This window comes from Notamacropus eugenii, chromosome 1 (assembly GCF_028372415.1).
Source record: "Notamacropus eugenii isolate mMacEug1 chromosome 1, mMacEug1.pri_v2, whole genome shotgun sequence".
Classification (NCBI taxonomy): domain Eukaryota; kingdom Metazoa; phylum Chordata; class Mammalia; order Diprotodontia; family Macropodidae; genus Notamacropus; species Notamacropus eugenii.
Genome location: NC_092872.1, coordinates 187,706,381 through 187,724,190, shown reverse-complemented (window position 1 = coordinate 187,724,190; position 17,810 = coordinate 187,706,381). Strand labels below are relative to the sequence as shown.

General features: G+C 37.8%; 1 protein-coding gene across 20 annotated transcripts in view; it reads right to left on the bottom strand.

The window, feature by feature from the left end:
- Positions 1–995: 995 nt before the first annotated feature.
- The window catches only part of ADD3 (adducin 3), a 168,236-nt gene continuing 151,421 nt past the window's right edge, over positions 996–17,810 (bottom strand). For 15 of the 20 annotated variants that reach the window (XM_072621937.1, XM_072622031.1, XM_072621980.1 and 12 more), the window contains 12 exons: positions 17,609–17,760; positions 16,625–16,705; positions 15,164–15,313; positions 14,506–14,649; positions 14,296–14,394; positions 10,456–10,638; positions 9,503–9,760; positions 8,268–8,387; positions 7,603–7,689; positions 6,051–6,174; positions 4,099–4,194; positions 996–3,277 (listed from right to left, as the gene is read on the bottom strand). In XM_072621937.1, the coding sequence (XP_072478038.1) occupies positions 2,985–3,277; positions 4,099–4,194; positions 6,051–6,174; positions 7,603–7,689; positions 8,268–8,387; positions 9,503–9,760; positions 10,456–10,638; positions 14,296–14,394; positions 14,506–14,649; positions 15,164–15,313; positions 16,625–16,705; positions 17,609–17,760 (1,787 nt within the window). In that variant the 3' untranslated portion in view covers positions 996–2,984. The remainder of the gene's footprint in view (positions 3,278–4,098; positions 4,195–6,050; positions 6,175–7,602; positions 7,690–8,267; positions 8,388–9,502; positions 9,761–10,455; positions 10,639–14,295; positions 14,395–14,505; positions 14,650–15,163; positions 15,314–16,624; positions 16,706–17,608; positions 17,761–17,810) is intronic. The other 5 variants (XM_072622002.1, XM_072622008.1, XM_072622016.1 and 2 more) reach the window with 3 other exon arrangements.

Below are 17,810 nucleotides of genomic sequence, written 5' to 3'. Positions count from 1 at the left end.
TGGGGGAGGTAGAATGTTTCAGGAAACCAGGCAACAGGATAAGAAGACAAGACTTACTGCACCCTCTAGTGGCTAACAGGCAGACAGTTTTCATTCTTCACCGGCCCAAGTTTCCACCATGAAACACTCTTCTTCATGATTTATATACTACATAACAGCTAAATGATGGCTAAATGACTTTCATTGGTTTCTGTGAAGAAAACTGACTTTTGAGTTTTATAGACAATAATAATGATAAAAAAAGTAGGATCCCCCCCCCCCCAAGTTCCACATAACGGAAATAGCTTCATTCCAAATGTCCTAGGAAAAACATTTTTAAATGAAAGGGTTTCAAAGCAGACTGAGTTAGGGGTGGGGGTGGGGAGCTGAGGAGTCATCTTTGCTGCTGAAGGAAAGGCAAGTTTAGAAAAAAATAGCTTACCAAACCTATTGCTTTTCACTGCAGTGTTATTTAGATGTCAAGGGAATAACTGCCTGTGTTTAAAAAAAAAGGAGTACATTCATTTTCCCATACCTTTAATTTTCATAAAGTATATTAAAAACCTCAGGTAATCAGAACCCTCAATTGACTGCACTTTCCCCCAGCAAATCACAAGAAAATAAGCCCATTTAAGGAATTTATTTTTTTAAAGTTGATTTCTAGACTGTCCTGGATTCCAAGCTCAATCAACACTATTTTCTATACCAGTGGTTCTGGGCAATGAGAAATAATGTTTAAAAAAAAAAAAAAGAGAAAGAGCCTTAGGCTTTAAATGATGCTTACTAGCTAAGACCTACCTAGGTAGGGAAAGAGAACCAGATGGCTTAGAAAGAGTTTCACCAATAAAGACTCAAAGAGAAAGGAGTCTGTGTTTAACTGAAAGATAACCAGAAAATAATTCCTAAAAATATTAATCCCAGGTAACTTAAGTTTTTATACAAAAGTCATCCAACAACAAATTTATTTTGCTAGGCTGACCCACCCTTAAAATTCAAGGCATCTGATACTGGAAAGGTCTATTTAAAATACTGTTTATTTGTGATTTAACATTAATTAGCATTACATCTAGGAGCAATCTCAGATAACATTTATATATTTTTCCACAGGACACAGAGTTGGTTGGCTCATTCTTTATGCCAAAGCAAGTCAATAGAGGCATTAGCAGAAGGTGCAAAGAGCTCACTGTTGCATTTAAAAAATACTTATGCACATTGTATTCATTTAGATAGATTCTTTGTTTAAAAAAAGTTATGAAAAGCATAGTTCACAGATTACTGTTTCTACATATGTTGTAATACAACACAGATGATGTAGAACATAAACAAAATTCTCAAAAACAAAGTTAAGCAAAACTGAAAATTTTCACTAAGATTAAAAACACTGATTCCAGTAGTTAGTGATATCTAGAGTATGGTTTCCAGGATTCATTTTAACTTGGCATCATCACACATACACAGTCAAAACAGAACCAGCCCCATAACACACCATAATCAACATGATTTTTTGCATGCCAACTCACCCTCCAGAAATACTTTGGATTATTTTGCCCACTGGTCATTTGAGGGTCACAATGATCAGACACTAAATTTGTGGTGGATTCATGAAGTCAAATTTTCATAGAAGGAAAAAATGCTATGTTAAGTTTAGGTTTAGACTTCTATTTACAATAGAAAGGAAGAAAACAGAAAAGATGAGACGATCCATAAAAATGAAGAAGTGGTAGTTTCCCCTGGTGGCATAAACCATGCCCACCTATTCTAGTGCTATCCAATAGGACATAAGTCAGAATGATCTGACCCTTTGAAAATGTAAATACAACCAAGTAAAGAGCTGCTTTTGACAGAGACATGAATTTTAAAAATCTGAATGCACATTTTCCATGCCAATTTAAGAAATCACAATCTATACTGCATAGTGAACACCAGACATTCCCAAATGGGGACTTTTCTTATCCAACATCTCATTTTATTCTTGACATTTCACTTTCTGTTGAACAATTTCCCCCTTTCATTTGGTTATTTATTAAGATTAATTTTTCATTCATTAGCAATACCAAGAGAAAACATTTACTAGGATTTTAAGCATGAATCCAGTTTCACTTTTATGTGCTATGACTCTTTTGATCCTGAGCTCCTGGACTCTTGAATTCTATTTAAGTATGCTCAGTCCAAAGCATTTTCAAACAGGTTCTACTGTTAAATGATTGGCTTAAATGCTTACAACACTTTTATACTGAATGGTATACAAACATCTCAACTTACAAAAATTTGTTTTGCCAGAGTTAAACTAAGTTATCAATGTTATGTGTACAAAATCCCCTTTATTGAAAAATAAGGGGTTTCTAACTAATAAAAAAGGAAGTTTTCAAAAATTATATTTCACTAAATGAAATATTTGGCAAACAAAGTTACTTCAGATGAGGCCATTTTACACAATGCAAAAGATTCCAAACCAACCTTTGCTTAAAATTTTTTTCCCCCTATTAGGTGCCAGTGTATACCTGTTCTGTAGGATGTAGTCTAAAAAGATTTACATATTCTGTTACTGTCTATCCACTGAAACAGTGGGCACAGAAACAGAAAAGATGTGGTCAAAAATAATAATAAAAAAGTATAATCTTATTACCAAGAGAGGCACAACAGTTGAAAAATAAAAGCTTCTCTTGCTCCCTCACTGGCAATATTCGCAGACAGACACAACGGTGAAGGAAGGCCTGAAGCACTTCAGAAAGAGCTCAGACTATGGGGCACTGCAGGAACATCTGCTAGAGCAGAGCGCATTTAAACTGCAAAATGTTTCAAAACTAAGAGCAACTTTTGGACCTACAAAGTGAGAGATGAATTTGGGTTTTATATCTTTTTAATCCAACCCTTTTCCAGTTTGGTTTTTAATTTTTAAGTCCAGTTTGCTGTCAATCCCTAATGCTGATCTAAAATGTGTATTAATGGTTGACTTAAATGTGGCTTTTAAATGTGCAATGTCACATCATAACTAAAGGAGGTACTTAGGCTTCAACTTTCTCCTTTTTCTTGTTCTTTTTCAGAAAAGATGGAGTGCGGAATTTCTTCTTTTTCTTGGATGGTGACTTGGAGGGAGAGCCTTCAGGGGAGAGGACTTCTTCAATTTTTTCAGAAGGCCTAATGGTAATCTCAACATTCTCTACAGTTGTGCTGGTGGTTAATTGACTCACGCGCTTGGCGAGATCATCTTCTACATCATGCATATCATCTTTGCCATTCACTATCACAACGGGCACTTCCATGGACATGATACTCTTGGAAAATATCTCATGGTTTTCTACAAAAAGAAAGTTTTCCTGTTATTGTCTAGGCTTAACGTATTGGTTCAAACATTTGCATTTTGTAAAAAACAACGTGCAATAATTTTTTTATCACATTGAAGAAAAAACATTAATAGAATATATAATTCCTAAAGTTTCATTAGATTCCAGTTTCTGGGTAACTCCTATCACAATCACATAAGGCTAGAAAACACGTTCACATCAGTTCTGGGAACAATCCAACAATCAATCTCAGAAAGATTACATGCTCCTGACAGCAAGAACTTAGACCAGGCCTGCACAACTTGCGATCTATGTGCCAAAGGATTTTGGGCAGCCTAAAAAAAATATGGAGGAAAACATCCTTTGTATGTAGAGGAAATCCTTTGGTGGGCCACAAGTGGGCCCAAGGGCTGTAAGCCACAAGTTGTGCAGGTGTGACTTAGACAAATCAAACTGGATACAATTCAATCCCATAAGTACTTGTAAAATGATTACCATGTACCAAGGCACTGTTATATCACCTTGGATATTAACTAAAGCAATGTCTTTGCATACAAAGACAAAAAGGAAAACAGTCCCTCAAGGAACTTAATAACTGCTTATAGCTGAAGTTCAGTATATGATTTGTCTTTAAAATTATCATTCTTTTCATAAACTGAGTAAAATCATCAGCTCTTTATGAAAAAAAAAATCACCCACTGGAGAGTTAAATAATATCCAAGGCACACTTATTATCACTGAGGATTTAACTTCTTTACATGCAATAATGTAAATGATATAGGAGACAAGCTATAAGACAATCTCAGGGGTGACTATGGGAAACTACATTGAATACCTTCTAATTTTTCAGGGACATTTTGCGGTGACTGAGTTTGAGACTGAATTTGTGAGACAGATGAACCATCATCTGAGACTATTTCCTGCTCAGCATCTGTAGGATAAGAGTTTAGTTAAAAGCCATGCAAAACAAAAGACTGAGATTTCAGTCCAAGTTAGTGCATTCATTAAGGGTCTGTTTATTGTAAGATAATCCACCCTTCATCAATGAATTTATCATGCTAAAGGCTTATCACAAGATTAGTAAGTATTCATTGTGGGAGGTTAATGTGTTAAAAGTTTTTGGCTGGCATCAGGAAGAATCAATAAATTAGTTAGTTTACATCCAGGATTAAAAAGGAAGTAGGGTCTGGTACACTGAAGCAAGCCGCCTATATATATAACCAACTCTCAGCTGCAGTGTCACCTAGAAAATAAAAAATGCACTTTGTGGCCTTAAACAGTTATGAAACACTGCTCATTGTGTTACATTAGTGCAGGAGAAGGCTGTGTGGTCCCGTTGAACAATATCCATTGCTAATTCCTGCCACAGCAATATTACTAGGCTACTGCAGAATATTATGATGAAAAGTGGACAAACTTTGAAGGTAGATATAGTACATTTCAGTTTATATCTTTAGGCTTTCAAAAATAAGAAATTAAAAAGGGACATTTTATAAATATAGAAACTGGAAACAGCTGCTAACCTTATGTTAATATAACAACTAAGTTCAAAAATACTCCTTATATTAATTATATTATTATATATTTATGTAATTATATATTATATTATATATTTATTATTATGTTATATAATTATATGTTCATATAATTATATATTATTATTATTATATTAATGAGTCAAGATGGCTCTCTTCTTCTATGATAATACTGATGAAAACTTCTGCTCTAGAACATCCAAATGTCTTTCATTCGTCCTGCAGGGCTTCTAACAGGGACACGGCTCTTGAACTACCTTGGCTCTTTGCTTCTGGGAAAGGTGTATGATAATTATACGTATTTTTCTAAGCAGTGAAGTTAGAGCAATTGTGCACGCTAAAAGAGTCTCCTTAGAAAAAAGAATTGGCTGGGACACTTTTGTTAATATTTCCAAGATCTAATCCTAAAGCAGAATTGTGGAGACAGGATATTCACTTGGCATTCTGGCACTTAGCCAGGCTACGCCTGTTGGGGTCCACTGAGGACTGACTATCTTCAAATACCTCAGAATTCTTACAGTTTGGCTTTTGCCACTGATTTTTCCAATTATTAAACTGCATAACGATACACCAAAAGTTACCAAGGAAAGGCATGTCTCTTAAAAGAACCTGACACCCTGTATGACAAATTTGAAATAAAAGTGTTGATATCTTAGCCTTGGCTTTAGTATGCATCTATTCATTTCAATAGATCTTTTCTTACTGAGAACCATTGGCAGTTTTTTGCTTCTAGGATCACAGAATCATAGCTATAGAGTCGAAAGGGACCTTATGGGTCATCCAGCCTAACCCTTTCATTTTACAGTTGAGGAAACAGAAGTAAAGGGAGGTTATGTGACTTGCCCAAAGTCACACAAGTAGTAAATGGTAAAGCCAATATTTGAACCCAGGCCATCTGATCCCAAATCCAGTCCTCTTTCCATTCCAGCACACTGCTTCTCAGAAAAGTTTGTTGTCGTAAAACAAAAAATCCCCCTACCATTCCACAGTTGCTACCTACAAGTGTACTCAGAGTGTCTAGAAGGCACAGTCCCTGGTAACTCTCTACACTATTCCTTTCCATTTATGAATTAGCAATAAATAGAAAAGGAGGAAGACCAGGAAAGGGGAAAGGTCGTTTTGTTTTTTTTCTTAAAGCTAAATAGCTTCCCTGCCTTTCTATTCATGACTCTTAGATCTCAGAAAGACCACAAGGAGCTCCCAGCATTCACAGTCTGGCTGCCCAAACCTAATTTGCAATGAAGGCGCTGACCTTCCAGACCTTGCTGTTTGCGTTCGATTGTCTTCTTATACTCTTCCAGTTCCAGCTCGGTCAGATCACTGAAGGGGTTAGGTGGAGCTGGGGGAGCATGCTCATCTTCTTCAAAATGCATGGTCTGGAAAAGAAGAAAACAACTGTCATGGGTAATAATCTACCAGTCAACATTTAAGTGCCTACTTTGTGCCAGGCAACGTGCTAAGCAATGGGAGATAAGAGATAGTCTGGCCCTCAAGGAGATTAAATCTAAAAGGGAAAGCAACACGTATGTACAAAGTATGCTACCTACAGGATAAATATGAAACAACAGAGGAAAGGCCCTAGAATTAAGGGGTCCTGGAGAAGGCTTCCAGTAAAAGATGGGATTTTAGTGAGGACTTAAAGGAAACCTGGGGAAGTCAGTAGGTGAAGTGGAGGAGAGCGAACATTTTAGGCATGGAGGGGAGGGAGAGTCAGGAAAAATGCCTAGGAAAGAGGGACAGAGTATCTTGTCCATGGAACAGCCAGGAGAGTGGAGTCAGTAGACTGAAGAGTCAGGGAGTAAGGTATGAAAAGACTGAAAAGGTAGCAGGGGATCAGATTATGAATGGCTTTGAATGTCAAATAGAGCATTTTGTATTTGATCTTGGAGGCAAATGAGAGCCACTGAAGTTTACTTAAGAGGGTGTGTGTGTGTGTGTGTGTGTGTGTGTGTGTGTGTGTGTGTGTGTGTGTGTGTGTCTGTGTGTCTGTGTGTCTGTGTGTGTGTGTGTGTGTCTGTGTGTGTCTGTGTCTGTGTGTGTGTCTGTGTCTGTGTGTGTCTGTGTCTGTGTGTCTGTGTCTGTGTGTCTGTGTCTGTGTGTCTCTCTCAAAAATGGACTTGGCCTTTAGAAAAAACACTTTAGTGGCTGAATGGAGGATGGATTGGAATGGCCAGAGACTTGAAGCAGGTACACCCACCAGCAGGCTATCACAATAATAATAGAGTAAGGTGGGGAAACTGTGGCCTTGAGGCCATGTATGCCCCTTTAGATCCTCAAGTGCAGCTCTCTGATCAATCCAAACTTCATAGAACAAATCCTTTTATTAAAGTGAGGCCTTATTACAACAGGACCACATTAAGGCCACATATTCTCCACCCCTATAACAGTAATAAAAACAAACAATCCATCTTGTGTGAACAATTCACTGTTTGCAAAGCCTTAAGGCTCAGGGGCAAACATAAGCCTCAATCCATTTCCAGAATCTGAAATGTTGTGATTGCTGACAGAAAATCACAATTTCTCATCCACCCCAATAATGTCCTTGTAGGTCAATTTTAGGAAGTAAGTTTGTAAACTGAGCCAAATTCTGATAGATGTTATTAATTAGGGAATACACCAATAAACGAAACATGATTTTTTCTTTTACAAAATGATCATAAGTGAAAAGGTAAAAATAAAACAATACTCAAAGAATTCACCTAAATTCTTCATGAAGATAGTCTTTAAATATTTCTCTTAGTATTACCAATTAATACCATTTAATGTGATTGCTTAAGTGAAATCATTTTGTTCTGCTGACTTACTGAAGAAGGCTTATCAACAACAATGCCAGCAAGCAACTGAGATTGCGGTCCGGCCGTCTTCAAGTCATACCTGTTTTGTTCCCGAATCTAATGAAAACACAATAAAAGCAAAATCAAAGTCTTTGTCATCCATCACATAGATGCCTTTTACTGTCTTCTTAACTAAACACCTGACATCTGACAGAGAGTAAGCACATATTAAGAACTAACCAAGGATTTCCTTGATTTTTATCCTTCAGGTATACCTTCAGACTTCTTCCTGAAGCCTCAATGATCACTAATAGCACTTATTATCTGTCCTACTTGATTTGTCTCTAGAGTACCACCACAAGGGGGTGTATGATTAAATGCTTTGCATATATGTATTATTTCTACAATTAAATAATAGTTCCTTGAATTTTAAGATCTTGTCTTATACATTCCAGCAAGCAGCACAGATCTGGGCACACGGTAGATGTTCAATGAAAAGTAGTTGCAATGTTGAATTCAGTTCAAATACAACAGCTTTCTTTAGCCCTCAACACCCTCCTGCCCTTCCATATTTCATTTTGGAATTGTAGGATTTGATCATGATGGTAATATACCATTAAGATCTATTGAAGAGTGAAAATATCTAAGCAGTAATATGCAAATTGGTCTGAGGACCATTCAATAACAATTATCACCTTATTTCTCTTTTCCAGGACCTCACTTGGGTTTGTATTCAGAGGAACAAATTGGTTTGGATCTTCAATTTTGATGGGTGTTCCACCGCTAACTTTAGAGGAATCCTCTGCTTTCATCCACTTCAAGAAAGAGCAAAAATATATTTAATAGAAAGAGAAGCCACAACCAAAATACTGTGATTAAGGTGATGCAGAGGGTTAACCTTGTAAAGAATTTCACTAATAACATTAAGCCATTCAATCTGCAGCATCAACTGGTTTTACCTATGTCCCACAATACATGTCTCTTCATAAATAAATATCATATGCACATTGAGTTATTGATTCAGATTTCATTTTCTCCTCATGGTAATACATTTTCCAAAAGTATTTCACCTGAAGTAAAACTGCAGGAGATAAATTTCACTCAGTGCTGCCCTCTGGTTTTCAGAAATTCTACATCGACATTTCATCTATAGCTCAGGGTTAGAAGCCACTTCAGGAGGTTCAGTGCATATGGTTTCTGGACCTCCACTTTCCATTGCCAGTCAGTAGAAAATCAAGGCTATGCAGCTGTATCAGCATTTTGGAAAAGGAAGCACTCTTGGCAGCTCTTTATCCTGATCTTTAAAGGAGGATGATCATTAATAAATTTAAAGATTTTGGTGGCAATGATCCATGCCATAATGCCAGTTGCCAATAAGATGGACAAGAGAAATTCACAAAGGTAGGAGCTGGCTAGAAGGCTTATCTCACCACCTACAGCTTTACAGGTTGACAATCTAATACAGTCAGAAATAGTTAGAATCCTGAGATCTTAAGTGAATACTAGGAGTTTCAGCATTCTAATATTCTAGATTTACACAATGGAATTCAGTATTTTTAGATACTCAAGATTTCACTTAAGTGAAATGTCATGGGAAAACAATTAAAAGGAAAAAAATCTGAAGTAAAAGCTCTGATGAGAAAGATGTATTAACTTGTTCTCTAGTGCCATACACTATACACCTAAAATGCCACTTGGGCATAGTAGCAACTTCAGGAAATTTCACCCAACTGTCTCTGGCACTGTTTGAGTTAAGTTTTGCTAATCTCTTTGAATAGATTTCAGCAGGTTCTGATTCACTGTTGTAGCACCAAGTGCTTCTATACTATATGGCTAATGATTTGCTAGCATGAAGCTATTCGATGGTTGGATGACTCAGGAAAACAGTGAGGATAGACAGGCAGAAGACATAAAGGAGATACAATCATACTGTGATTTTTGTTCTGGGACTGGTTTCCCCATTCCAAGACTCCTCAGGCACATTCACTCTCATGTAAGTATTTGGTGAGTTCAGCCATCTTGTCTTTTCACGCTGCTGTCTCTGTGCTAAGAATTTGAGAGGTGAAAGGGGCACCATATCGTCTTCAAAAGAAAAGGCAGTCACAGTTGCAGGGATCTCCACATCACTTTTGTGTCTGGGCTTCTCTCGGATCAAAGGATGCCTATAAGCATAGCCAGTTCTGTACCCCTAAAGGAGGGAGAAAATAGCACTTGGAAAATCAAAACAACCATATTTCAATACACTGTAGCATGTTGATATTAATACCTTAAAAAAGATGACTGCAAAAGCAGTTTCATTTGTAGTTAATCTCTCTTCCCCCATAAGCTGAACTACCTGTCTCCAACAAAAAAACCCCTTAAATAGGCCCACCCAACAAAATAAAATTTTCCAACCTTCCTGCTTATTAGCACTAGAATTAAACAGACAAATTTCATTCTGGTCAAAATTCATTCCAGTTTATACTAACTGACCAGTTTTGTTTCAGACAACTTTACTTTCACAATTCTTACCTAAAAATTAGATTTTCCTACAAAAATAATAAAACATCGATAAATTCTTTGCTATAGTCATATTTGATGTAGATATTTAAAAGTGTTTTACTACCAAATATCCCTAAGGTTTTGAAGTTTCTTTTCCTGTGTTTCAGGGCATTCTGTCCTAACACATTTGTGTAAGAGATAGGAAATTGAAGATAAAATGACATCTATATTCTCCATTTTCACACCTATTTACATATATATACAGAGATAAAACAATTCAGAAAGCTTTTCAGAGCAATTTTTCTCTGAGAAGGGGACAAAGGTATGCTCCAAGACCAAAGAGAGCCAGGAACTTTCTAGGGCTGACATAAAATCAATGCTCTTTTTGGACTGTCCACCTACCAGGTTATCCAGTGTCCTCATTAGTCCTTCAAACTCAAGCTCCCCAACTTTCCACTTCTGTTGGGAATTCATGTTCACACCTCCTCCTCCTGTTACTGCCACAGAATGAGTGGAAGTCTTGTATTTCTGCAGATCTAGTACAAGCAGATTGTCTACTCCTCCTGCTCCTGCTAATGCCCGGACCTATACCCAGTGGAAAAATTTACAGCCAGATAAGATGATAATGAGTGGGTTATAGTTTGTTTAAAAGAGTGAAATTCTTGATTAATAAAATTATGTGAATCTTGGACAGGCTGCTAAGCCCAAAGGAAAAGGCTAACACCTTTGTAGAAATTCATAGCTGGAAGATGGTGAAGTAGAAAGATGCACCTACTCTAGCTCTTCCCCCACAGCCCATAAAATACTTGTAAAAAATGACTAAACAAATTCTAGAGCAGCAGAAGCCACAAAACAACAGAGTGAAAGAGACTTCCAGCCCAAGGTAGCCTAGAAGGCCAACAAGAAGGGTCTATCGCATGGGGCATGGAGCAGAGCACAGCCCACAGAGCCCAGATCAGCCTTGGCCAAGTGGCACTTAAAGGAACAGGACTGAAGCAGGCCTCAGGGGTGGAATCCCTGGCAGCAGTTGCAGTTCCCAGATCCCTCAACCCACAAATGCCAAAGACAGCTTCAAAGGTCAATGAGAAAACTTTTTCACCTGGGTGAGAAGGGAGCAGGCTCCTCTCCTAGGCCCAGACTCAGGCAGCGGCAGAAGCAGCAGCATCCATTTTTGGAGCCCTCAGCCTAAAGCCCCTGGGGGAATTGAGCCACTGATCTGCATCCCAGCCCTGAGTGGTGGCCCTGGGGTGAGGAAGAGTGCTAGCATAGTGTAGCTGGTGGAGGCTCTGGAAAGGGAATTCTATTTGTAGATCCTGGGCAGAAAAGCTTTGGTAGCTCCCAAACTGGAGTGCAGGCCAGGAGAGGAGTAAACTCCTCTCCCTTGATTGTGCCACCTTGGAGGAACTAAGAACTTACAAGTCCCCAGAGTATACCCTACTCTTGACAAAGGACTCAAAAGTCAAGTAACTGGCTGGGAAAATGCCCCCCAAAAAAGGAAAAAAAATAAGACTACAGAAGGTTACTTTCTTGGTGAACAGGTGTTTTCTTCCATCCTTTCAGATGACGAAGAACAAAGCTTACCATAACGGGAAGACCTAAAAGTCAAGGCTTCTGCATCTAAAACCTCTAAAATAAATATGCAATGGTCTCAGGCCACAGAAGAGCTCAAAAAGGATTTTCAAAATCAAGTAAGAGAGGTGGAGGAAAAATTGGGAAGAGAAATGAGAGTGATGCAAGAAAATCATGAAAAGTGAGTCAACAGCTTGCTAAAGGAGACCCCAAAAAAATGCTGAAGAAAATAATACCTTTAAAAAGAGACTAACTCAAATGGCAAAAGAGGTTCATGAGGCAAAGAATACCTAAAAAGCAAAATTAGCTAAATGGTAAAGGAGGTTCAAAAGCTCACTGAGGAAAATAGTTCTTTAAAAATTAGAATGGAGTAGATGGAAGCTAATGACTTTATGAGAAACCAAGAAATTACAAAACAAAACCAAAAGAATGAAAAAATGGAAAACAATGTGAAACATCTCATTGGAAATACAAATGACCTGGAAAATAGATCCAGGAGAGACAATTTAAAAATTATGGGACTACCTGAAAGCCACCATCAAACAAAAGAGCCTACACATCATCTTTCATGAAATTATCAAGAAAAACTGCCCTGATATTCTAGAACCAGAGGGTAAAATAAATATTGAAAGAATCCACCGTTCACCTCCTGAAGGAGATTCAAAAAGAAAAACTCCTAGGAATATTGTAGCCAAATTCCAGAGTTCCCAGGTCAAGGAGAAAATACTGCAAGCAGCCAGAAAGAAACAATTTGAGTGTTGTGGAAATACAATCAGGATAACACAAGATCTAGAAGTTTCTACATTAAGGGATCAAAGGGCTTGGAATATGATATTCCAGAAGTCAAAGGAACTAGAATTAAAACCAAGAATCACCTATCCAGCAAAACTGAGTATAATACTTCAGGGGAAAAAAAATGGTCTTTCAAGAAAATAGAGAACTTTTAAGTATTCTTGATGAAAACACCAGAGCTGAATAGAAAATCTGACTTTCAAATACAAGAATCAAGAGAAGCATGACAAGGTAAACAAGGAAAGAGAAATCATAAGGGATTTACTAAAGTTGAACTGTTTACATTCCTACATGGAAAGATAATATTTGTAACTCTTGAAACTTTTCTCAGTATTTGGGGAGTTGGAGGGATTATACATACATACACATATATATAGACAAAGGGCACAGGGTGAGTTGAATAGGAAGGGATGAGATCTAAAAAAATAAAATTAAGGTGTGAGAAAGAAATATATTGGGAGGAGAAAGGAGAAATAGAATGGGGTAAATTATCTCTCATAAAAGAGACAAGAAAAAGTTTTTTCAATGGACAGAGAAAGGGGGGAGGTGAGAGGGGAAAAGTGAATTTTACTTTCATCACATTTGGCTTAAGGAGGCAATAACATGCACACTCAATTTGGTATGAAAATCTATCTTATACTACAGGAAAACAGGGGAGAAAGGGATAAGTGGGGTGGGGGGATGACAGAAAGGAGGACAAATGGGAAGAGGGAGTAATAAGAAGTAATCACTTTAGGGGAGGGATGAAGTCTAAAGAGAGAATAGAATAAATAGGGGGCAGGATAGGATGGAGGGAAATATAATTAGTCTTTCACAACATGACCATTATGGAAGTCTTTAGCAAAACTACACATGTATGGCCTATATTGAATTACTTGCCTTCTCAGTGGGGATGGGTGGGGAGGGAGGAAGGGAGAGAAGTTGGAACTCAAAGTTTAAGGAATGAGTGTTGAGAATTGTTTTTGCACGAAACTGGGAAATAAGAAATACAGGTAATGGGGTATAGAAATCTATCTTGCCCTACAAGAAAAGAGAAAAGATGGAGATAAGGTAAGGGAGGGGTGTGATAGAAGGGAGAGCAGATTGGGGGAAGGGGTAATCAGAATACATGGTGTTTCAGGGTGAAGGAGGAGAGAGATGGGGAGAAAATCTGGAACCCAAAATCTTATGGAAATGAATGTTGAAAACTAAAACTAAATAAATAAATAAAAGATAAAAAGAAGAAGAAATTCGTTGCTGGAGACATTAAAGACCAAAACGAAAGACACATTAAAAATTTTAAGGTCAATTGAGAGAGTTTTTAAAAAAATTTCTCAATAAATCAACAGTACTAGCTACTTCTTACATAATAGGAGAAATTATATATGAAATGTCTTAAACTCATTAAAGGAAAATGATAATGATAATTTTTTATTAACAACACATTTATGTTATGCCTTCAGGTTTACCAAGTGCTTTCCTTAAAACAACCTTGTGAAGTAGGTAATATCATCTCCACTTTAAAGAATAATATACAATATATTACAGCTTGAAGATAGGAAAGGAAATCACACAAATTCACATTAACCCCGTCCTGATGAATCAGGTTGTGGTTCTTGCTTCTCTGTACCTCTTAGCATCTCCATAAGAAGGCTAGCAGGAGCAGAAGGAATCTGCTATTAAACACCTTGTTTAGAGATTTGGCAAAAAGCTTTAGGAAGTGGCATGGGGCAGACTGACACGAAAAATGATATAGTTGGATTATCTGCCCCTTTCCATGTTATTCACATTTACAATTCAACAGATAATCAAGTTTTAGTCATAATTATAAAACAGCTGTATTTAAGGACCTTTTGGCCAAGTGGAATTTTAGACGTTAATGAAACAGAACATACATCTTACCTGTACCTCACAGGCTATTTGCACGTTAAAAATATAATGAAAGGCTTCTTCCACTGTTTCTCCAAGTGCTACCACACCATGGTTCCTTAGCACCAGCACCTAAAATAGAAGCCCCAGAAGCTCTTGAAATAATCACCATAGCTCACACTGTTTGAATCAATAGCAATAGCAACAAAAATAGCCACCATAGCCAGAAACTCTGCCACGTACCTTACAACTTGGACCCAGAACTTTCTGTAGCTGAATTCTCTCTTCCTGTTCATCCAGGGATCCTTGGTAATCATAATATGCAACTTCTCCCAGGATCAGTGCCTCTTGAGAGATTGGAAGGATCCCACACTTCATTGAGGATACCTAGTTAGTTGTATCAACATGATGATAAAGCCAAAACAGTAGTGAACTCATAAAGGGATTAGATACCCTTCATACAGTTGATGAAGTACTGGGTTATGCCTTTTCCCTGTAATCTTCTGCAAAATACTAGATATGAGATCCTAGAATCTGCAGGGTACCACCAATTTAAATGGTATGCCAATTTGTTTCTATACAGAATATTAAATGTCTTGTTCCCATCCAAGGTCACTAATGTAACTTTCACTATATGGCTCAGATTTTTTTAAAAAAGCCATGTTCCTAATTCTACTGCTTCTCCCACAAATTGTTATAAATGAAGCCTCTAGTCAAAAATATCCATTTACCTCCCAGATACAGAAAGACATCATTGGAAAGAGGGTTTTGACTGTTAATGGCTTAAGAGGGGTTTCTCTAAAAGTGTAATAATGCAACAGCAATAGAACAAAAAGCACAAAATTAATTCATTTCCCCTAAGTCACTGTTAGGACCCTCTACCGCCCACCCCACAACTTACTGCTGCTGTTGCAGGAGTATGGATGTGTATCACACATTTAACATCAGGGCGTGTGGAGTAGATAGCGGCATGAGGACTGAATCCTGTATGGTCAATTCTCAAATTTGTACTTCCCTGATCAACTACTTCTCCTATGATATTGACCTTTACCTGCAAAACAAGAAAGAGATGCATGAGGCTCTGCTTTTGTCCCATGAGTCAAACTTAAGGGAAAGTGTGGTAGTATTTGCAGTGAAACTTAGTACCACCAAGACAGTCCAGTCCAGGACAAGCCACCCAGTAACTCAAGCTTTTTATTGGGAAAATCAGGTGGTCTGGGGAAGTTTGCTTTTTACTACACTAGCTGGAAAGTTTCCATTTTGCAACACTACAGCATCTGGAACTAATGTTAAGCCCTGCCATTCTTGAGGCTCTTGCCAGCAGATAGGAATGCCTTCTTAACAAGTCTTTCTACCTCCAGTCTCTTCTATACAGTTTCTTCCTAATGCATAGCTTTGACTATCACTCCACAGATTCAACATCACCATCACCATCAACAACAATGACAACAACTCCAAACCTTCGATTGTTCCCCATCATCTTCCAAATAAAGCCCAAGTGTATAATCTGGTATTCAAATACCCCACAATCTGATTCTACCTCACCTAGAAGGCCTTATCTCATGCTGCTTTCCCACGTACTCCAGGGAAATGGGACTACTTGCTGTCTCTCAAACACACCCTGGGTTTTCTCTTCTCTGGGTGCTGTTCAGGCTTTCCTGTTTGCCTGGAAGAGCTTCTTTCCTCTCAACTTCTTCCATCTTACTCTAAAGAGATCCTCCTCATCCTTTTATTCTTGTTTGAGATGCTGCCTCCTCCATGAGCTCTTTCCAGATTCCCTCTCACCTCCAGATGAAAACATCTCTCCCTCACTCTCCCACAACTCAGGGGACTTCTGTGCCCTTCTTCCAAAATGATTACACTGTAATACGTAGAATATGCATACAAGGCTTACTACCCCTGCTGTATTGAGGGCAAGTATTATGTTTCTTATTTTCTGTCTTTCTCAGCACCTGATACCTATGATACACAATGAACTATGCATAAGAAATGTTTGTTGAATGAATACTAACTCCTAAAACTACAAATGCCAGGCAATGTTTTTTATCAATGTTTGTGAAATACTTTCTCCTTTTCTTTTAGTAAGGCAGCCAGAACAGACCATGAAAAATAAAAGATCATCTTCAAAACATGAAAAGGTGAACTAATCAAACCCAGTCTACTTATCAGGATACTTGTCTTACACTTAAACTTCATCCCTCCAAACAATCACTCACTCAAATACTACTTAACAGTTTTTGCTCAGTCAGTTTTTCTTTGACAACTCTATGTTTACTTTTTCCTCCCAGACTGAAAACTGTAAGATGTTCAAGAAAGGTAAGGAATCACAGAGATAGCAACAGAGTGACAACAAAAATTATACCAAGTTGGAGGCTGTGGCTTCAGAAAAAGACAGACCCCTAGGAATGATGATAATGTGGTCTTGTTCCTTGCTTATTCTTACCTGGAAATGAGAAAAAAACCCAACAAACAAAACAAAAACAATAAGTTATAGTCTGGGACCAAATTTTACAGATAACACAACTAAATAACAAATTCTACTTGCCATACATGAATATTTAGCACTTTACTAAAGATTTGCAGAATCACTTGATCTTGTGAAACCATAAGACCAAATATTATTTCAATTTTAGATGAGGGAAGTAGGTTAAGACTCTTGGCTTAAGTAACATGTCCAAGGGCACAGCAGATGGCAGAGGGAAGACTCAAACTGAAGTCAAGGTTTGACTTTGGACTTAATGATTATCTTTGAGGAAGTAGGGATCAGGACGGTTGGGGTGGGGGGGAATGCTTTGTTTGCCAATTTATGGATGGTGAAATGATACACTAATCAGAGCAAAACTACCTTGACAATTTTAAATGCTCTGCTTCTTTTCCCAAGCAGGGAATATAAAAAAAAATCAGGCCAAAGTGAACAGTGAAATGATCAAATAACCAAAAACATCCTTGCCTTTCTCACCATATTGCTTCTTTAAAGCCATGAAAATTCAAAGGAAAGCAGAAATGTGGATAATGTGATATCCTAGGTTTCTAAGAGTTAGTGGTGGAGAGATATTTAAAGACCATCCGAGTCAGTCCTCTCATTTACAGATTTCCTGGCCTGGATTAAAAGCATGACAGTCGGTGAACTGAGCTGAACTATTTGGGAGAGTTGTAGTCTCTCGCTCAGGGATGGTAGGGTTCAAATAAATATCAGGTGTTCTGCAGTCTGAAGAAACAGGTTGAAAGCTACTTTCCCTTTTCCCTTCTCCTCTACCCTTACTCTGGGGAAAGAAGAAAGAAAACAATACTTTCTAAGCAAGAGTGGATCATCAAAAGAAAGTGTATTAAATGTTTAAAAACTCACGGTGATATAGGAATTTGCCAAGTGTGCCCACCCGAACAAGTCAGCAAGTCTATATAAGCTGGCCAGTTTACAGCGAGTGAGCTTTTCCCCCTTTACATAGAAGGTGGTATCTGCACCAGCAAGGTCATTGATGGGTGTAACCATTCCAAGGCCTGAGAGAGGGAGAGAGAAAGAGAGAGACTTAAGTCAGTTTCTTGTAAAT